Consider the following 16787-nt stretch of genomic DNA (forward strand, 5'->3'; position numbering starts at 1 on the left):
TTCCATGTCCCTGACATCTCATAAAGTGTGTAGTCAGGTACCCATTACATTTTCTTACAGGTATATTTATTGTACCAACCTGGGTAGTTGGTAGGGCGCTTGCGCTTCACATGCAAAGGGACAGAGATCAATGCAAGGTGCAGTTGAAATGTATTTTTCTTACCCACCCTCCCTGTCCACCCAGCAGTGATTGGGTAGCTAGGTGTTAGATCTGGTGGATAGACAAGCATCCTATTCAAAGGGTAGCAAGCAATTGCTATTGTCCGTTTTACACTATAGAAACAGAGATAAAAACTCCAATGGCTCTTAACAACAACAAGAACTTGCACCATTCAGATTGACTCACTAAAACAATTGCAGTGGAATCCCGATAAAGTCAACACCACCGGACCAGAAAACTGAGAAAGTCATTATCAAAGAAACCCACTCTGATATAGAACAGAACATTTGGGACCAACACGAGGTGTTGACTTTAAGAGCAAATGTTGACTTTATGAGTTGATATGTTTATATGTTGATTATATACAGATTCCACTGTATTAAAATGTGACTTTCTTCATTTCTTCTTCTTATTCCCTCTCCATGATTGATTCTGACATCACATAAAGTGTATAGTACATGATAACATAGCGTGATTAACTCAATGTCCACAGAATGCGACATGAGGAACATCTCCCATTCATCAATAGTAATAGTAATAATAATAATAATATGGTTATCATACTGGCAAACTTGCTACTTACTGGAATAAAAAATGCACTGACTATTTACGAATAAACGAATTCTTTAATGCTGAGACTAAAACTACAACTACTATGAGTAAAACAATCTGGTTTGTTTCTGTTCTGTGTTTTCCCAGAGTTTAAATCCCCTTACAAAATACTGAGTCCATATTCCATCATGAATGCAGTCAAATCCAGGGATTGAAAATTACCACTTAACCAGTTAACTCCCTTGCTCTGGAAAAACTTGTATTTAAAAATTTGGAATGGTTGACTGAGAAAGTCATTATCAATGGAACACACTCTGATATAGAACCGAACATTTGGGACCAACACGTGATGTTGACTTTAAGAGCAAAAGTTGACTTTATGACTGTTGATTATATACGGATTCCACTGTATTAAAATGTGACTTTCTTCTTTTCTTCTTCTTATTCCCTTTCCATGATTCTGACATCACATAAAGTGTATAGTACATAGTAACACCACGTGATTAACTCAATTTCCACAGAATGCGACACAAGGAACATTTCCCATTTATCAATAGTAATAATAATAATAGTAATAATAATAATAATACTAATTACAACATTAAGAAGAAGAAGAAGAAGAAGAAGAAGAAGAAGAAGAAAAATAATTATAATAATAACAATAATAATAATATAGTTATCATACTGGCAAACATATTACTGTAATAAAAATGCGCTGACTATTTAAGAAGAAACGAATTCTTTAATGCTGAGACTACAACTACAACTACTATGAGTAAAACAATCTGGTTTATTTCTGTTCTGTGTTTTCCCAGAGTTTAAATACCCTTACAAAATACTGAGTTCATATTCCATCATGAATGCATCAAATCCAGGGATTGAAAATTACTGCTTAACCAGTTAACTCCCGTACTCTGGAAAAAACTCATATTTAAAAATTTGGCCAGAAAATTCATCATTCAAAGATTGATTAATTTAAATGACCCCATCTTGGTAGAGATTCTCAAACCTGGGACTTATGGAAGACTTCGCAACATCCCAGGTTTGAGAGTTTGTGACAAGATGAGGGTCACTAAATCGATTGATATTTGAAGGATGAGCTTTCTGGCCAAATTTTTAAATACGCGTCTTTCCAGAGTAAGGCAATTGGCTGGTTAAAGAGAACAGTCTCTTGATTGAATCAACCCGTCTGTGACAGAATTTTTTTTCCATATAATTCCAATTGTTTAATCGGAATGCACACCTCTTAATAGGAATTATTTTATCTCAGAGTTTCATTCAACTAATCCTGGAAAATGACTTAGAAAGAAAAATAGTAAACAAAAACACAATCTCCTCTTAAGAAAATGAAATACTCTCTGCAAAGGGTCCTAACCAGGGCCTCTGTGAAAACCAAACTGTCCCACTCCTGCCCAAGCAATATAAGTCATGTGGAAACGAACAAAAGCTATTTGGGTGAAGAAGACGGTGGTAATACCAAAAGATCACACAGCCAGAAGTCAATACCATCACCCCCAACACGTATGTGTAGCTTTTTGCTCCCTTGTGCTGGAGTAGGACACACACACACACACACACACACACACACACACACACACACAAACACATTCTCCAATCACCGACATGAAGGGAATACAAAGAATAAAACAACAGTTTATATAAATACATAAGTGCCTCACCAAGAAAGTACATCAGGCATTTCTGTGTCCATTATAATTAACAACAATGTAATTAACTAGGTCAAGATGTGTGTGTGCTCGATAAGGCAGTCGAGTCATCCAATAATATTTCAGAATCCAACAATCCTTTTGCACAGTTGTAAGGTTGTTTGAAAAAAACATATTAAACAAGATTCGACCTCGTTCTTCAAATATCAATCGATTAAAATGACCCTCATCTTGCCAAAAAATATTAAACCTTGGACTTCAGGAGTCTTCAAGGAAGTTTCAGGTTTGAGTTTTTGATAAATTGAGGGTCATTTAAAACATTCGATATACAAAGGATGAGTTTTCTGGCCAAAATAATCTTTATGTGTTTCTTTTTTTTTTTAACTTCAGGGTACAGCAGAATGAAGCACATATTCCAAGGAATCAAAAAAAAACTCTTTCTGGTAAATGTGTTCTGTACAGCAGATGGGGAAAATGGCAACAAGTACAAACGTTGTCATCTGTGACCTGGTGGATTAAAAGAAATAAAAACATAAAAATAAAATTATGTATAATTTTGTATATATCGTATACTGTGTAAACAATGTCTAGTTGATTTTTAAGAGCTTTAAGGTTTTGACGAAAGGCATTAAAGAAAAATGCTAATTTATAAAATGAAAATAAAAAGTTAAGGAAAACAATTAAAGGGGGGTTTTTCCCCCCCTTTTTTCATAAGAAAGATCTGCGCATCAGTCTCACACAAAATAAGATATTGATTCAGTTTTGGTACACTTTACTATTTGTTTCAACTCTTCTACCAAAGAGAATTATCTAAAGTCTCTTTAAAAAATTTTTATTGAACTTTTTAAAAACAGAAAACAAAAAAGTTAAATGCTTTTTCTTTTCAAAATTGCCATCACGATTTTTGCCTCTACCTTCTTTAAAAGGTTTTCACGTCGTAAACGGATCAATCAGCACTGCAACAAAACCGTGTGCTGCATCCACGATTACGACAACCACTGGCCGTTGTGGGGAAAGGATCCATAGGAAGGTTATCACAGTAGAAAAGGTTGGCGTGGTCAAATTGAGGTCCGCATGTCCACACGAGCTCCTCCACACTTGATCCTGTCACCTGGACACAGCCAGACAGATCTAGATGTTCTAGATGCGGAGTGCCTCCCCAAATGGACAGAACCCTGGATACAACAAATTATATATATGTATTTCTATTTTTTTTAAAAATAAATTAAAATACTTTTATAAACTAGAGATTTATAGAGCGCAATATCCACTAAATGTGCTCAAAGAACTAACCAACAGCAAGACTTAACATGTAGCAGTGATGATACTCACAAAAAGTCAAAAAGGAGGAAAAGTCTCGGAAAAACGGAAAACTTACCTAGAACATTCTTGCACCACAGGAAAGTAGGCAGGATGACTTCTTTTGAGTACAATTTTAAAACGCTCGGAGTCCAGTAAAAGGAGGAAATTTTTTATATGAGCCAAGGTCAAAAGGTGCCCGCCTGATACCAGTGTTAAGAAAATTTGATTTTTACTTAATTATGGGCTGTTTTCATTGGGTTAATGCTTGTAATCAATTGATAATATGAAGAAGAGATAAAATGAGATAGCTCAACATACTCTGTTCAACAGAATATGAAATAAACAACTTGAAAGTCAAATTTGAATGCTGTTTGGCATGTGCTTAAAACGAGGTCAACGCATCACCTTTTTAGAAATCATGTAGAAATTAAATGTGATGTTTTAGCTCACGTGATTTAAATTTGACTAATAGTATGAAGTCAAAATTTACTTTTAAACGCAATTGCAGTATATTACATATCTGATTAAGTTTCATATAGAGTTCTTAAAAAGTTGGTGTTGCTTGTGACCTTTGGTGTCATCAAACACAGCACAATACTAAGACTCGACACGAAACTTTAAAGCTCATTTTTAATGTTTATAAAATCTTTTATTATGAGAAAAAAGGATAGATTTACTATCTGAATTCAAATCTTGGAGTAAATGTATACCGTTTTGCCGATATTGAGGTTTATTGGTTTTGGTGTCATTTGTCACAAGCAACACGGCAGGCGTGAACACGTGGACGTTTGTTTCGTTAAATGGCGATTCGCAATTTTGATCCACCCTTCTTACCAGTCTTTGAAGTGCAGCACTTTCATTTGCCTTTCCAGCGTGGCTTCAGGCAGAAAAGGTAAGTTGAACTTTGGTGTCATCGCTATTTTACATTGTCACAAGCAACACTTGATATTGGATATTACAAAGTGCCACCAAAAATTTATGTTTTCAGCTGTTATTCTATTTACAAATATGATATTATGACATCTCACATAAGACTGATTTTGACACAATTAATTATTTCCTTGTAATTCTAATTTTTTATGTTTCAGGGTTGTATCAATCAAGAAAAAGACAAAACTCAAGCTTTTGACGAATCCAGATAAAAGAAGGGTTGTCAAGAAATTTGATTTGATTTACTATTAACACACTAAATTACTACAAACTAGCAGATTTGAGCAGTAGGGCGGATGTTACGGTATGGTTACATGAATTCATTACCATGGCTAATATTTATCTAGTGTTTGTGTGACTTTTGGTACTTTTTGTGACCATTGGTGTCATTGGTTTAAAATGTCACAGGTGACACTTAAGTTTGAAGTTTCTAATGTAATTCTGTTTTCATGTTCTTCAAAGCTTGAAATGTCATTGAATTACATTTTAACAGGCTATATTACATGTGTTCAGTTGCTATTCTTGATTTATTGAGGCAAAATTGCGTTCTAGTGCCGATTTTGACCAAAGTAATAGCAACAATGGTATTACTAATTTCTAAGTATATTTCCAATTTGTTAGTATTTAGTCTCTTAAAATATTATCGAATTTCATTATAGAGTAGGTTATTGTGCTTTTTTGACTGAAAATAATGATGTATTATGGACGAAAGTGTGATTTGGTGTTGCTTGTGACATAAGTAATGGTGTCACCGGTCTTATGTCACAAGTCACATTCAGATGCTCTAATTTCCATGTATATTTCTATTTTTGAAGTCTTTGGTTTCTGAAATATTATTAAATTCCATATTTAACTGTGGTTATTACACTGGTTTGACTGAAATTAATGATTTATTGTCGAAATTGCAATTTGGTATTGCTTGTGACATAAGTAATGGTGTCATCGGTCTAATGTCACAAATGACACAATGTCGCTAAATAAGATATGCTTTGGTCACATTATTTCCCAACATTTTATTCCGAAAGTTTCTGAACATTGCTGGTAATAAGCATATGCAATATTGTTGTTGTTGTTAATGCACAAACATTTTTATGAAATAATATATTTGCATTCTATGTTGCTTGTGACCGATGACACCAAAAAAGCAACATTTTCTCCAATAGTTGGTATTATTATTGTACTATGATTGTTGTTGATTGTGTCTTTTTGTTTATAACTTACTAAATAAAGTTTGATACTCAACAAAAATCATTTGGTTATTGAGTTTTTTGTCTCATTTTGGTGTCACCGGTCACAGGTGACACCAGCAACCTATAGGTATTGTTGACGATATTATGCTGCGTTAGACCTTAAAGTTATCTAAAGGGCCTTTGATTCATGAAGTACAGGGTTTTTGCTACACATATAGAAAGATGAATGGACTATTATGTCACTTTTATTTTGAGAAAAAAAATTGGCACCTTTTGACCTTGGCTCATATATATATTTTTTTTTGTCAAAAAGGAGGTATTTTTTAAAGATTTATTATATAAAAAAAAAGTAAAAGGAGGAAATGAAGGAAATATCCGCGTATCGAGGATCTGAGGAGGAAAACCGAGGAAAGGAAAGAAAACCGCGGATTTCCGCGGATCCGCGGAAAAGTATCATCACTGATGTAGGACGCAACATGCCACCTGTCAGGCGATATTACAATTTATAGCTACTTTCAATGGTATTGCACGGCCCAATGTATTTCACAATACTTCATTTCTTCCCCCAGTTGGCCATAGGTATCTACTGTCACTATTGTATTCAGAACAAGATTCCTGTTTACATCCTTTTTTGTACAAGAATTCTTACAATATCTGTCCCTGCCTAAAGCGATGTTGTCCTTCAGACCAGACTCTGTAAGGTAATGTTCTGTTTTTAACTCTATATCCTTACTAAGTTTGACACTCGCTTTCGGATAGGAAGGTCCTGGGTTCGAGTCTCGCTCGGTGCATAGTTGAGTCCTTGGAAAAGGCTCTTCACTCATTCTCTCACCATACTCAGGTGTAATATGAGTACCTGGCCGTTAACAGCATTCTCTCTGTCGAGAAAAAAATGTAATTTGGCTTAACAGGCATCATGTCTCATTCTTCATGTTACCTGTTTCTATTGGTCAGGGACCTCTTATAAAGCGCTTTGAGCATGTTTATAAAAGCTCAATTTTTTATTTTTTTAAATTTTATTAATTGATTCCATATAAATTGCATGAAGGCCAATCCAGAAAAGTTTCAGGCTCTAGCTGTAGGCAAAAAAAAACACAGAACAAGTCCCCACTATTAAATATTGATTCAGTAACAATACCATGTGAAGACACGGTAAAGTTACTTGGAATTGATATTGACACCAACTAAAAGATGCTATTGTTAATAGTTTTTGTTATGTATAAACGATGTATGTTTACCGACAATAAATAATGTATTCATTCATTCATATGAAATACTGGAATTTGACAGAAATAATAAAAGCCACTTTAAATAACCTTATGAATTTTGTAAAATTATTATGGGTTTGGATTGTAATTAAGATCATTACAATATTAAGGAAATTAGAAGGAACTATGAATGCATTCCCTTCATATAGATGCTTGCAAACTTGTACGATTTCTTTAAAGCGATACAAAGCTGCTAGAAGCTGTGGGCTGTAAAAACTAATGAACAAAAATTAATCATAACAATTTCGAAAAAGAACAAAATACCAGACATAGAACATTTTGAGCTTAAAATCCTTCTTCAGTCCATAACAAAAACAATTTTTAAATTTAGTACATCACCTCAGACAGGTGGCAGAAAAATATTGGGCACGGCTGTCTGCAAGTAAAAGGATTTTCAAATGTCATATTGGCTGAAGTAGGGTTTCGAGCCCGAAACATTCCGTGTTAGGCATCTTATTCTTTTTCACAGCTGTTATATTCATTTTTGTTCAATATCTTTACTGTACATGACTTACTGCTAGTGTAGGCAGAGAAAGGGATTAGAAAACATTGTCCTGGTTCTTTTGAAAAGTTATTTTTACCAACAACCCACCTTAATCCAGCATCAGAGATTCTGTAGCATCCATTAAGACTGAGGAACTGCAAGTGAGACAACGGCCGAGTAATCCTCAAACCATTCATCGCCCTCGATGGAATCTCTACATCTTTAACACAGGGAGTTGTAGAACCAGTGCGAAACAACTTGCAACAAGCACTTGAAATGTTGCCAGGTGTAAACGAGCAGCGGTCGACTTCCGAATCCATCGAATCTGACAGACTCAGTGACTCTGAATGGTGTCGAACACAATTTTTGACGGCTGTTTTATGGCTGTAGAGAAATGATTCTTGGTCAGCATCAACACTTGTTGAACCATCCCTTTCATTGTCTGATGAAGACTCGGATGAGTGAGGAGAAGAAGATGATGATGATGATGTATACAATGGTGGGCTCGAACTGTCACACGAAGTAGAACTGTGACAACAGTCGGTCCTGTTTGGAGCTGATTTGAATGCACAGCTTGATGTTTCGGGTGACCCACGAGGACAACAGCTTTTAATACTATTTGTGCAATCAAATTGTGAATCATAATCATCATCATCATTACTGTAGTTGTCGTCATCATCACAGCTGTTGAATTTACAGCAAGATCTTTCCACAGAATTTTTATTTTTCTGAAAACTTGGAACAGATGGTCTAGAATTTGTCTGACAGCAAGTCAAATCGTCCAATAAATTTTCAGACTTTTGACAAAGATTTTCACACTTACAAAAAGAGTTGTTATCGGAAACCAGAGGCAAAGACTGCATGGGTCTATAAATAGCATCACAATGAACCTCCATCTCATCTGTTTCGAAGCTCAATGTGTGGGGATGGGAGATAAGCTTTGCATTTTTATCGTGAACTCTGCTATCATTATTGACAAGGTCTTTCCTCTTATCACAATTACCAGTCCTAGAAATGTCATCTCCCTCGTCACACATCTTATTGTACACGTTAATCACAGATGAATCAATTTGAGAAACCCCACAAGAACGAACGTTTGTTCCAGCCTCTACATCATTCAAATTCTCCACAGCATTGAGTGCAGAATTTGAAGAAAATTTTTCACATTTCTTTACTCGCTGCTTTTTTCGACAACACGTAGGAATAATTTCGATGTCCGATTCTTTCTGACCTCCCAGACTGATACGGTTCCTCCCTTCTTCAATATCCATTCCATTTTGAATGACACCATCGACGGAAGCACCCGTGAGACTGCACAGAGTCTGGTCCGTGATGTTGTGACAATTGGTCAGGTCCAGATGACGAAGTTTGGATCGTCGATTACTCACACCGTATCTGAACAATTTAAAAGAGAAAGAGAGAATATATCTTAATCTAGAATCAAACTGCACACCAGCCTAATTTCATTTCAAATTAAATCACAGAGCTGCCAACCCACACAGCCAGAAAAAAAAAAAAAAGGATTAGACTTTAAAGAAATCCATCAATGACAAAAGAACTAGAAATTTTTTCACAGTAAATGTATTAAATTATTTTCTTAAATCACTTTAATCATTTTCACCAAAAACACATACTTCAAGACAAAGCTTTAAGGGGATGGGCGGGTCCTGAAGGCGAAATTCTAAAATGTAATAAGTAGCTGACTTTTAGTGGTAATTTTAGGTTATGTACATCCTAATTAGAGGAAAAAAAATTGAAAACCTAAATTTCAGTTTTCCGTTACCATGGTAACGCCGCCATTTTGAAATTTGATACCCTATAATGAAGTAGTTTTCAAAATGCTAAGGCTTCGCCAAATGACAAGTTATTGACATGAAAATAGGTATACAAGTAGTATTTGAGCCATTCATTTGGGCTAAGCATCGATTTTCTAATATCTACAATAGTATTATTTTTATTGATTTTCAAAGTTCATCAATTTTGAAACATCAAAAATTGACCCATTTTTGGACTTTTGACCCACATTTACGCAAAATTTATAAAATAAATCTGAAATACAAATGCTCAGTGTTATGAAGCTAGTAATACTGTATGCACATGCGAAAAATCATGCAAAAATGTTTACAAATAAAGGAAGAGTAGCAAAATAAAGGTAGAAAAAGCACAAACAGAGAAAAACGCATTCAAAGTTTCAAGCACAGGAAACTCAGACAAGATCATGCATTCATGCGTCAAAATGACCCTGCTTGATATGCAGGCCCTCCCTCTTCAGCCTCCTGTTCCTGCCTTGCCTTTTCTCGGCTTCACACACACACACACACACACACACACACACACACACACGTAAGTACACACACACAAACACACTCTCTCTCTATCTATCTATCTATCTATCTATCTATCTAAGCTATGAGCGGCTATATGGTCTTGTGGTATGACACTCGCTTTCGGATCGGAAGGTACTGGTTTCGAGCCTGGTTCAGCGCATAGTTGAGTCCTTGGAAAAGACTATTTACTCCCGTTCTCTCACCGTATTCGGGTGTAAAATGAGTACTTAGCCGTCAACAGTGCTGTCTCTGTCGGAAAAATTGTAATATCGCCTAACAGGCGTCATGTCTTGTTCTACATTTTACTTGTTGCTGTCGGTCAGGGACCCTTTGTAAAGCGTTTTGAGCACAGTTAGTGGATTTTGCTCTCTCTCTCTCTCTCTCTCTCTCTCTCTCTCTCTCTCTCTCTCTCTCTCTCTCGTTCTCAAGTGCATAACAAACCTCTCGCTCATTCGTTTACAACCAATACTCAGTCTAGCTCGACGGTAACTCCATTCATTTCATTTAGAGACCTCAGCGCTTTTTCATTTTGTTTCATGTTACGAAGGAGTGACAAATTCTAACTATAAAAATTCACAATAATATTACTGTTCCCATCTTGTTCGAGCTGCTGATTTTGCAAGTCGTACAATTCGAGTCTTTCTATGCATACTTATTGCGTACGCGTCGGTACTTTTCACAAGTGAAGAAAAATGCAGTTGAAAACAAAACTTTTATGTCCCCGGGAAGAAGAAAAATCACACACAGAATAACAATGTTTACATGCGACGCATGCGAATTTGAGGTCAAAGCATGAACTTTGACTCACCCGCTAACCACTCAGAAAGCAGTATCAGGTCATGTTATCATCGACTATTTTGAACAGCCAATGAGAACAGCGCTAGCAAGGCAAAGGTCACAACAATTACTCACGATTTTACTACAATCGAGGCAACCCTCACAATTGGGTCAGAGAAGGGGTTTTTGGAAAGGCTCTTGACTAAATATAGATAGACCGAAGACCTTGACAGTGGGCATTTCATATAGACCAAAAATAGACGAAACTATCGATACCAAACTTCCCTATTATTATCGATGTTTTATGCTCATATTGGCCTAATGTTTATATGGCTTTTTCGCTGTCAAGCCAGGCTGTAACATTATATTTACTGACCCCCTTGGACTTCAAGACGTCAGTTTGGACCTAAACTGACCCATCTGAGAGTCAACAAACACATTTTCATGTAGCAAAGGTTTCAAACTTTTCAAAAATAAAAAAATCTCAAAATCGATATTTTACTCGATTTTTGACAATCGAGGACCCGCCCATCCCCTTAAAGAGAAAGAAAGGGATTAAGGGGGGAAAAAAGTCTTGATAACAGAGAGATTGAAATAGATGTAGGCATCAGAGCAACTAATTAAAAACACACGGAATAACTCACCACAGACCACGATGTGTACATCAGTGCCCATAATAGGTGACTGCCAAAAAGCCTGAAATTTTTTAACTGCACCCCCCCCCCCCCCCCTCATTCCAAATTGTGAAATATGTGAATTTGGTAAAAACGTTTAACCCCCCCCCCCCTCCTTCCCCAAAATCTGTCTTAAGAACAGCCCTGCCCTTACATAACGAAGATACTGAAGTTGACAACTTACTCATAGAAAGCGTCATCACCAACTTGTGTGTGAGTCATGTCTAAAACTTCCACATTCTGGCACAGCTTCAAGATTTTATGAACCTGAAAGGAAGGAAACACATTGGAAATTACATTTTCATCTCCTCAAAACATCACATCATATACCAGAGCTGATGGAGACAAAAACTGAAAAAGGAGGAGCATTTTAAACAATTGCCTATATGCCCCATTTTTACTGCCTTAACCCCCCATCTTTAGGGCAAGGGAGATGATAAATTATTCTTGATATTCTAGCTAAACCTCTAAAGGATTGAAAACTGCACCTGTATGTTCCACCACACATCAACTCTCTCATTGCCAATACATTGACTTGGAGGGAAGGGGGGGGAGTTTACCATATTTGTGTAAAATGTTGCAATAGTGGACAGGAAACTAAACTTCAGTTAATTGCAACATTTTCGCTGATCCCAGGGTGTTGCGATTATCCGGAGTGGACTGTATTTTTAATAAAAAGTTAATATTTTCATTTCAAGTCGCATATGACACAACAGTTGGTTTACTCATCAATGTCACAAAATAGGGGATGAATCATGACAGCAGTAGACAGGACGACACCAATCTTATTTCACAGTCTAAGACCCAAATGCTACTCAAAACACACCATTTCACGTCCCTAGAATGCATGAAACTACGAAAGAACAAAACAATTCTAATTTCTTTTTTTTCATATTCCTGGAAACATTTTATACTTGCAAATATTGAACAAAATTGCCAATTAAAAATACACAATTTCATATTCAATGGCAAGCCTGTAAAATGTAATTTGTCAACATTTAAAAAATAATAATAAAATAAAGTAAAATAATTTTTTTCTTTTAAAAATGAGATAAGACTACGATTAGCTTAAAGAGAAAACAAAACATATTCGTACTCAATTAACAAAGAAAAGCCACATGAAACGTTTGAACGACTCACCAAACTATTGTTCAGACCTTTGCTGTAAGCCAAGTCAACCACTTTGACCCCTGGCCCCACACAAGGAAGAAGGTGTTTGACAAGGGAAGACAGCATCTTATATTCAGCTAAAGCCTGTATAAAAAAATAGTAATATAATAATAAGTCAAGTTAGTTTTTTTGCTTTTGTTTTTTTAATTAACAAAAAAAAAAAAAAAAGAAAAGAAAAAAAGAAAAACCATAAAATTCAGCCACAAATATGATTGTTCATGACTAAAAAGAAAAATTACGTCTTCCGCCAGGATAAGATATCATCGCCTAGGCATCCCATGAATGAATATAGATAATTCATCAAACAAGATGTCTGATGTCAACAGGAATCACCCATGCTGTCAAAGTAAGGGTTAATAATCTTGCCCGAGGAAAAAAAATGAGTGCCTGAAGTGGGGCTCGACCCCAGGACTTTCCGGGTCACAGTGCAATGCCTTAACCACTCGGCCACTTCACAGGTAATCAATAAGAGTAAGTAAAAAGTGCAAAGCTCCAGCCTGCAAATATTCACATTAAAATACAATAATAATTTGACTTGATGGAGCAGTAGTGCACACCCCAAATACCTCTTTGTAATCTATATTCATTGTGTTTTGTTAACAAAGGAGAAACCCGAAACGTCCAAATCATCTGTCTTTGTAAATTTTAATTGAAGCTTCTTTTCTATTAGTTACCTCTATTATTTACCTCTTTCAGATTTAAGTGGTAACTTTTGCATTCCACCATTAATGTAAACAAATAATAGCAAAACATCCTACCCGATGGTTGACATCTTCATCACTATAATAGTCTTTTTCGTCATCACCGCCGTCATCGTAGTCATGTGACGACGACTCATCCACATCAGCATCTTCATCATGACACATCACGGGTGGATCGAACTCCTCCATCAACTCTTCATTCAACTCACCTGCCCCATCAACACCTCCCAGAGGATCGGGCTGAAACGTCCAATTACCTGAAACACAAAACCAAAAAGAAATTTTTGTCATATATATTGTGACATATTAGCAGCATTTGACACTACAGGAAGTTAAAATAAGTATATTTTCATGCAGACTCCACTACCTGGGTAATATTTCAAATAAAGAACATCCAATCAAATTCATTCAATTTTGTCCAAGAGAGCAAAACAGGTATTTATATAATCTGAAAAGGTGCATATAAAACAGTGCCAAACAAAGCAGAAAGAAAATGACAGAAAAAAAAAATAACAATTTTAAATCAGCATGCCTTCACGGGGGCCATTTTTTTGGGAATGTATTTTTTTCTCCTTGTATTTTCATGCTTATTTCTAATGCCATGGAAAATGTAGAAACACATTATGTCACCCAATGATTCCAAACACAGGAGTGCATAATTGCATGTCTAACAATCGAACACAATTATGGGCTTTTTAAAATATTGAGATGTTATACAGCGCAATATCCACTATACGTGCTGAAAGCGCTTTACAAGGGGGCCCCCCTGGTCAACAGCAACAGGTAACATGTAGGACGTGACATGATGCCCGTTAGGCGATATTACAATTTTTTCAGATAGAGACAACGCTGTAAAAGGCCAGGTACTCGTTTTACACCTGAGTATGGTGAGAGAATGAGAGAAAAAGCCTTTTCCAAGGACTCAACTATGCACTGAGTGAGGCTCAAACCCAGAACCTTCTGATCCGAAAGCGAGTGTCATACCACAAGACCACATAACCGCATATATTGTTGCAGTGGACGATCTCTTACATTAGTTTGAGAGTATTTCCCTTACAACAATGAGCCCATAACAATCCAGGTTATCAGACCTGTTTATAAGTGCACATCATTCCAAACAGCATCATGTCAGGATGCTTTAGATGGGGGAAAAATTGAATTTATAGCCAGATAAAGGAAGTCTGGGATCTATCTTATCTGTCCAAAGACAAGTGTCAAACTACACAACTGCACAAACGGATTTCTACATCAGGTCACATGTATGTACCTCTCGCCCAATGCACGGGATAAATGCCAGTCCACAGGGATGGGTCCTTTGTCAGCGTGTTCCATCGATGGCAAGTCTGGGCAGATCGACACAGATCCTGAGGGTTCAAGTAGGAAAAGACCTCTTTGCAAATCTCATCGGGGAGGCGATCAAAATAGCACGGCTCTTGTTTTGTCTTGGCTTTTTCTGCAGGGGGAGCAAAGGACAAAAGTATGTGAACATGCATTGAGTGCAAAGAGCAAAGACCTAGTTGCCATACAAACTGCTATCTATTATTATTAATATCATCATTATTATTAATATCATCATTATTATTATTATTATTATTATTATTATTATTATTATTATTATCATTATTATTTTCCGAGAGAGACAAATCTGGGTACTCATTTTATACCCGATTACTGTGGGAGAACATGAATAAAGATCAATTTCCAACAACTCAACTTTGAACCACTCAAAGTAGGACTTGAACCTAGGATCTACTGGTCCACATGCCAGAGTCATACCACTAGACCACAAAGCCACACCTCTACTTACTTTGACAAAGGTCCTCCACATATTTCTCCTGCTTAGAAGAGACCAAATGTTCGTGGATAACTTTTGCCTTCAATTCCTTGAGTTCTTCATAGCTGAAATATTGCATCAGCATAGGCTGGAATACCTACAAAAGAAAAATCAGATAAACAAAACAATTGGTTCAATGATAGCATCTCTGATATAGCCTAGAAGGACAAAATGAGAAAAGAATCCCGACTTATGATGACATGTAAAAGATGTTGATGAATAAAAGTCAAAGGTGTATAGAGCATAGACCCAGTTGCTATACAAACTGCTATCGATTATTATAAATATTATCATTATTATTATTACTATTTTCACTATCATTATAACAAGTATTAATCTTTTTATTATTATTAATATTATTACCATTATCATTATTATCAATATTATTACCATTATCATTAATATTATCATCATCATCATTATTATAGTTTTCGTCTTGAAAGGAGGCAAAATATACAGACTTGAAGATTCACAAACTAAGATAAACTAAATTAATATATTCAAGCTATATTTCGTGTGATATTGATGTGCGTGAACCTTTAGAGTGCTCGACTATTTAAAGAGACAGAATTATTTTAGTTATCTCACAAAGCTGTAAATATATATATATGAGTGTTCATGGACACTTGTAGGTACGGGAGTACTCGATAATTTAGGTTAGAGCAAATGAAAATAAATCAATTCACTCACATATTTTTAAGCAGAAACGAACTTTTCCATGTCCTTCATTTTATCAGTCTGATGAAACGAAGGACATGGAAACGTTTGTTTCTGCATAAAAATATGTGAGTGAATTTATCTATTTTTATATATATATATAAATATATATATATAGTAGTAGTACTTCCGTACTTCTTCCTCTTCTTCCATGTGAGGCAGAAAATTTTGGGTGAAATCTTCCAATGCCTTTTGAAGTTCGTGTCCATAACTTTGTCTTTCCTTTACAGATTTTTCAGTCCAGCAAGACCTACATTGAGAAAATCAGATCAACTTTTTATCGAAATGAAATCATTTATTGCTGGGCATTAAATAACTCATGATAAGAATTACCAGGAATAAAATGAAGTTAGGGATAAATGCTTATCATTGGGATTCAATTTCTAAAATGAAAAGCTTTCATAATGAATGAAAATATAATAAATCAGACAAGTGGAGGTAAAAATAAAAAATTATGTTAAATAATGAAAACATCTTAATAAAAGTTGAAGTCAAATTGTAATTTCTGATAATTGGAAAGCAAGACATAAAAATAAAAGATAGCTTAAAATAATAATTAAAAAGCGAAGGGAGGCGGGTAGGGCAGAGGAGAAGAAACAAATTTTTTTATCCACTTTACATGCTCTCACAGCGCTTTACAAAAATAGAGTGGAAATTAGGAAAGACAACTGGTAATTTACCTGGATCCATCGAATACCATTTCCAACATGTCAGTCAACCGATTATCGTTGTGGCAGTTGCAAACCGCTGCAGATGTCACACAAGCAGCTTTTAATTTTCTTTTCAGATTGCGCATAATGAGGATATTTTCAATTTCCTCATGTGCTTTAAACTCACAGAACACATAGATCAGGTTTTGAAGTAAGCTTGTCATGTGATATTCATCTGTAAAATCTGTAGCCGACACCTGCAACAGACAAGAAATTTTTATATCAATTAATGTTAAAATTTGGTTTTAAAATTCTTTTAAGTTGAGCATTTACATCAGGCGACATCCACTAAACTTTCACAAAGCATTTTACAAGGGGTCCCAA

The 16787-nt window shown here is 35.7% G+C and overlaps 1 protein-coding gene across 3 annotated transcripts in view; it reads right to left on the minus strand.

Annotated features, from left to right (window-relative positions):
• LOC144974725 (uncharacterized) overlaps positions 1-16787 on the minus strand; it is a 35933-nt gene that overhangs the window by 11924 nt on the left and 7222 nt on the right. For 2 of the 3 annotated variants that reach the window (XM_078917912.1, XM_078917913.1), the window contains exons 2-11: positions 16434-16660; positions 15889-16003; positions 15010-15133; positions 14470-14655; positions 13260-13459; positions 12472-12585; positions 11516-11598; positions 7662-8948; positions 3294-3554; positions 2747-2886 (exon numbers count right to left, since the gene is read on the minus strand). In XM_078917912.1, the coding sequence (XP_078774038.1) occupies positions 3326-3554; positions 7662-8948; positions 11516-11598; positions 12472-12585; positions 13260-13459; positions 14470-14655; positions 15010-15133; positions 15889-16003; positions 16434-16660 (2565 nt within the window). In that variant the 3' untranslated portion in view covers positions 2747-2886; positions 3294-3325. Of the gene's footprint in view, positions 1-2746; positions 2887-3293; positions 3555-7661; positions 8949-11515; positions 11599-12471; positions 12586-13259; positions 13460-14469; positions 14656-15009; positions 15134-15888; positions 16004-16433; positions 16661-16787 lie in introns of those variants that run through there. The other variant, XM_078917914.1, reaches the window with a different exon arrangement.

This window comes from Berghia stephanieae, chromosome 6 (genome assembly GCF_034508935.2).
Source record: "Berghia stephanieae isolate SIO BIC M18660-M18661 chromosome 6, UCSD_Bste_1.3, whole genome shotgun sequence".
NCBI classification, from domain to species: Eukaryota; Metazoa; Mollusca; class Gastropoda; order Nudibranchia; family Aeolidiidae; genus Berghia; species Berghia stephanieae.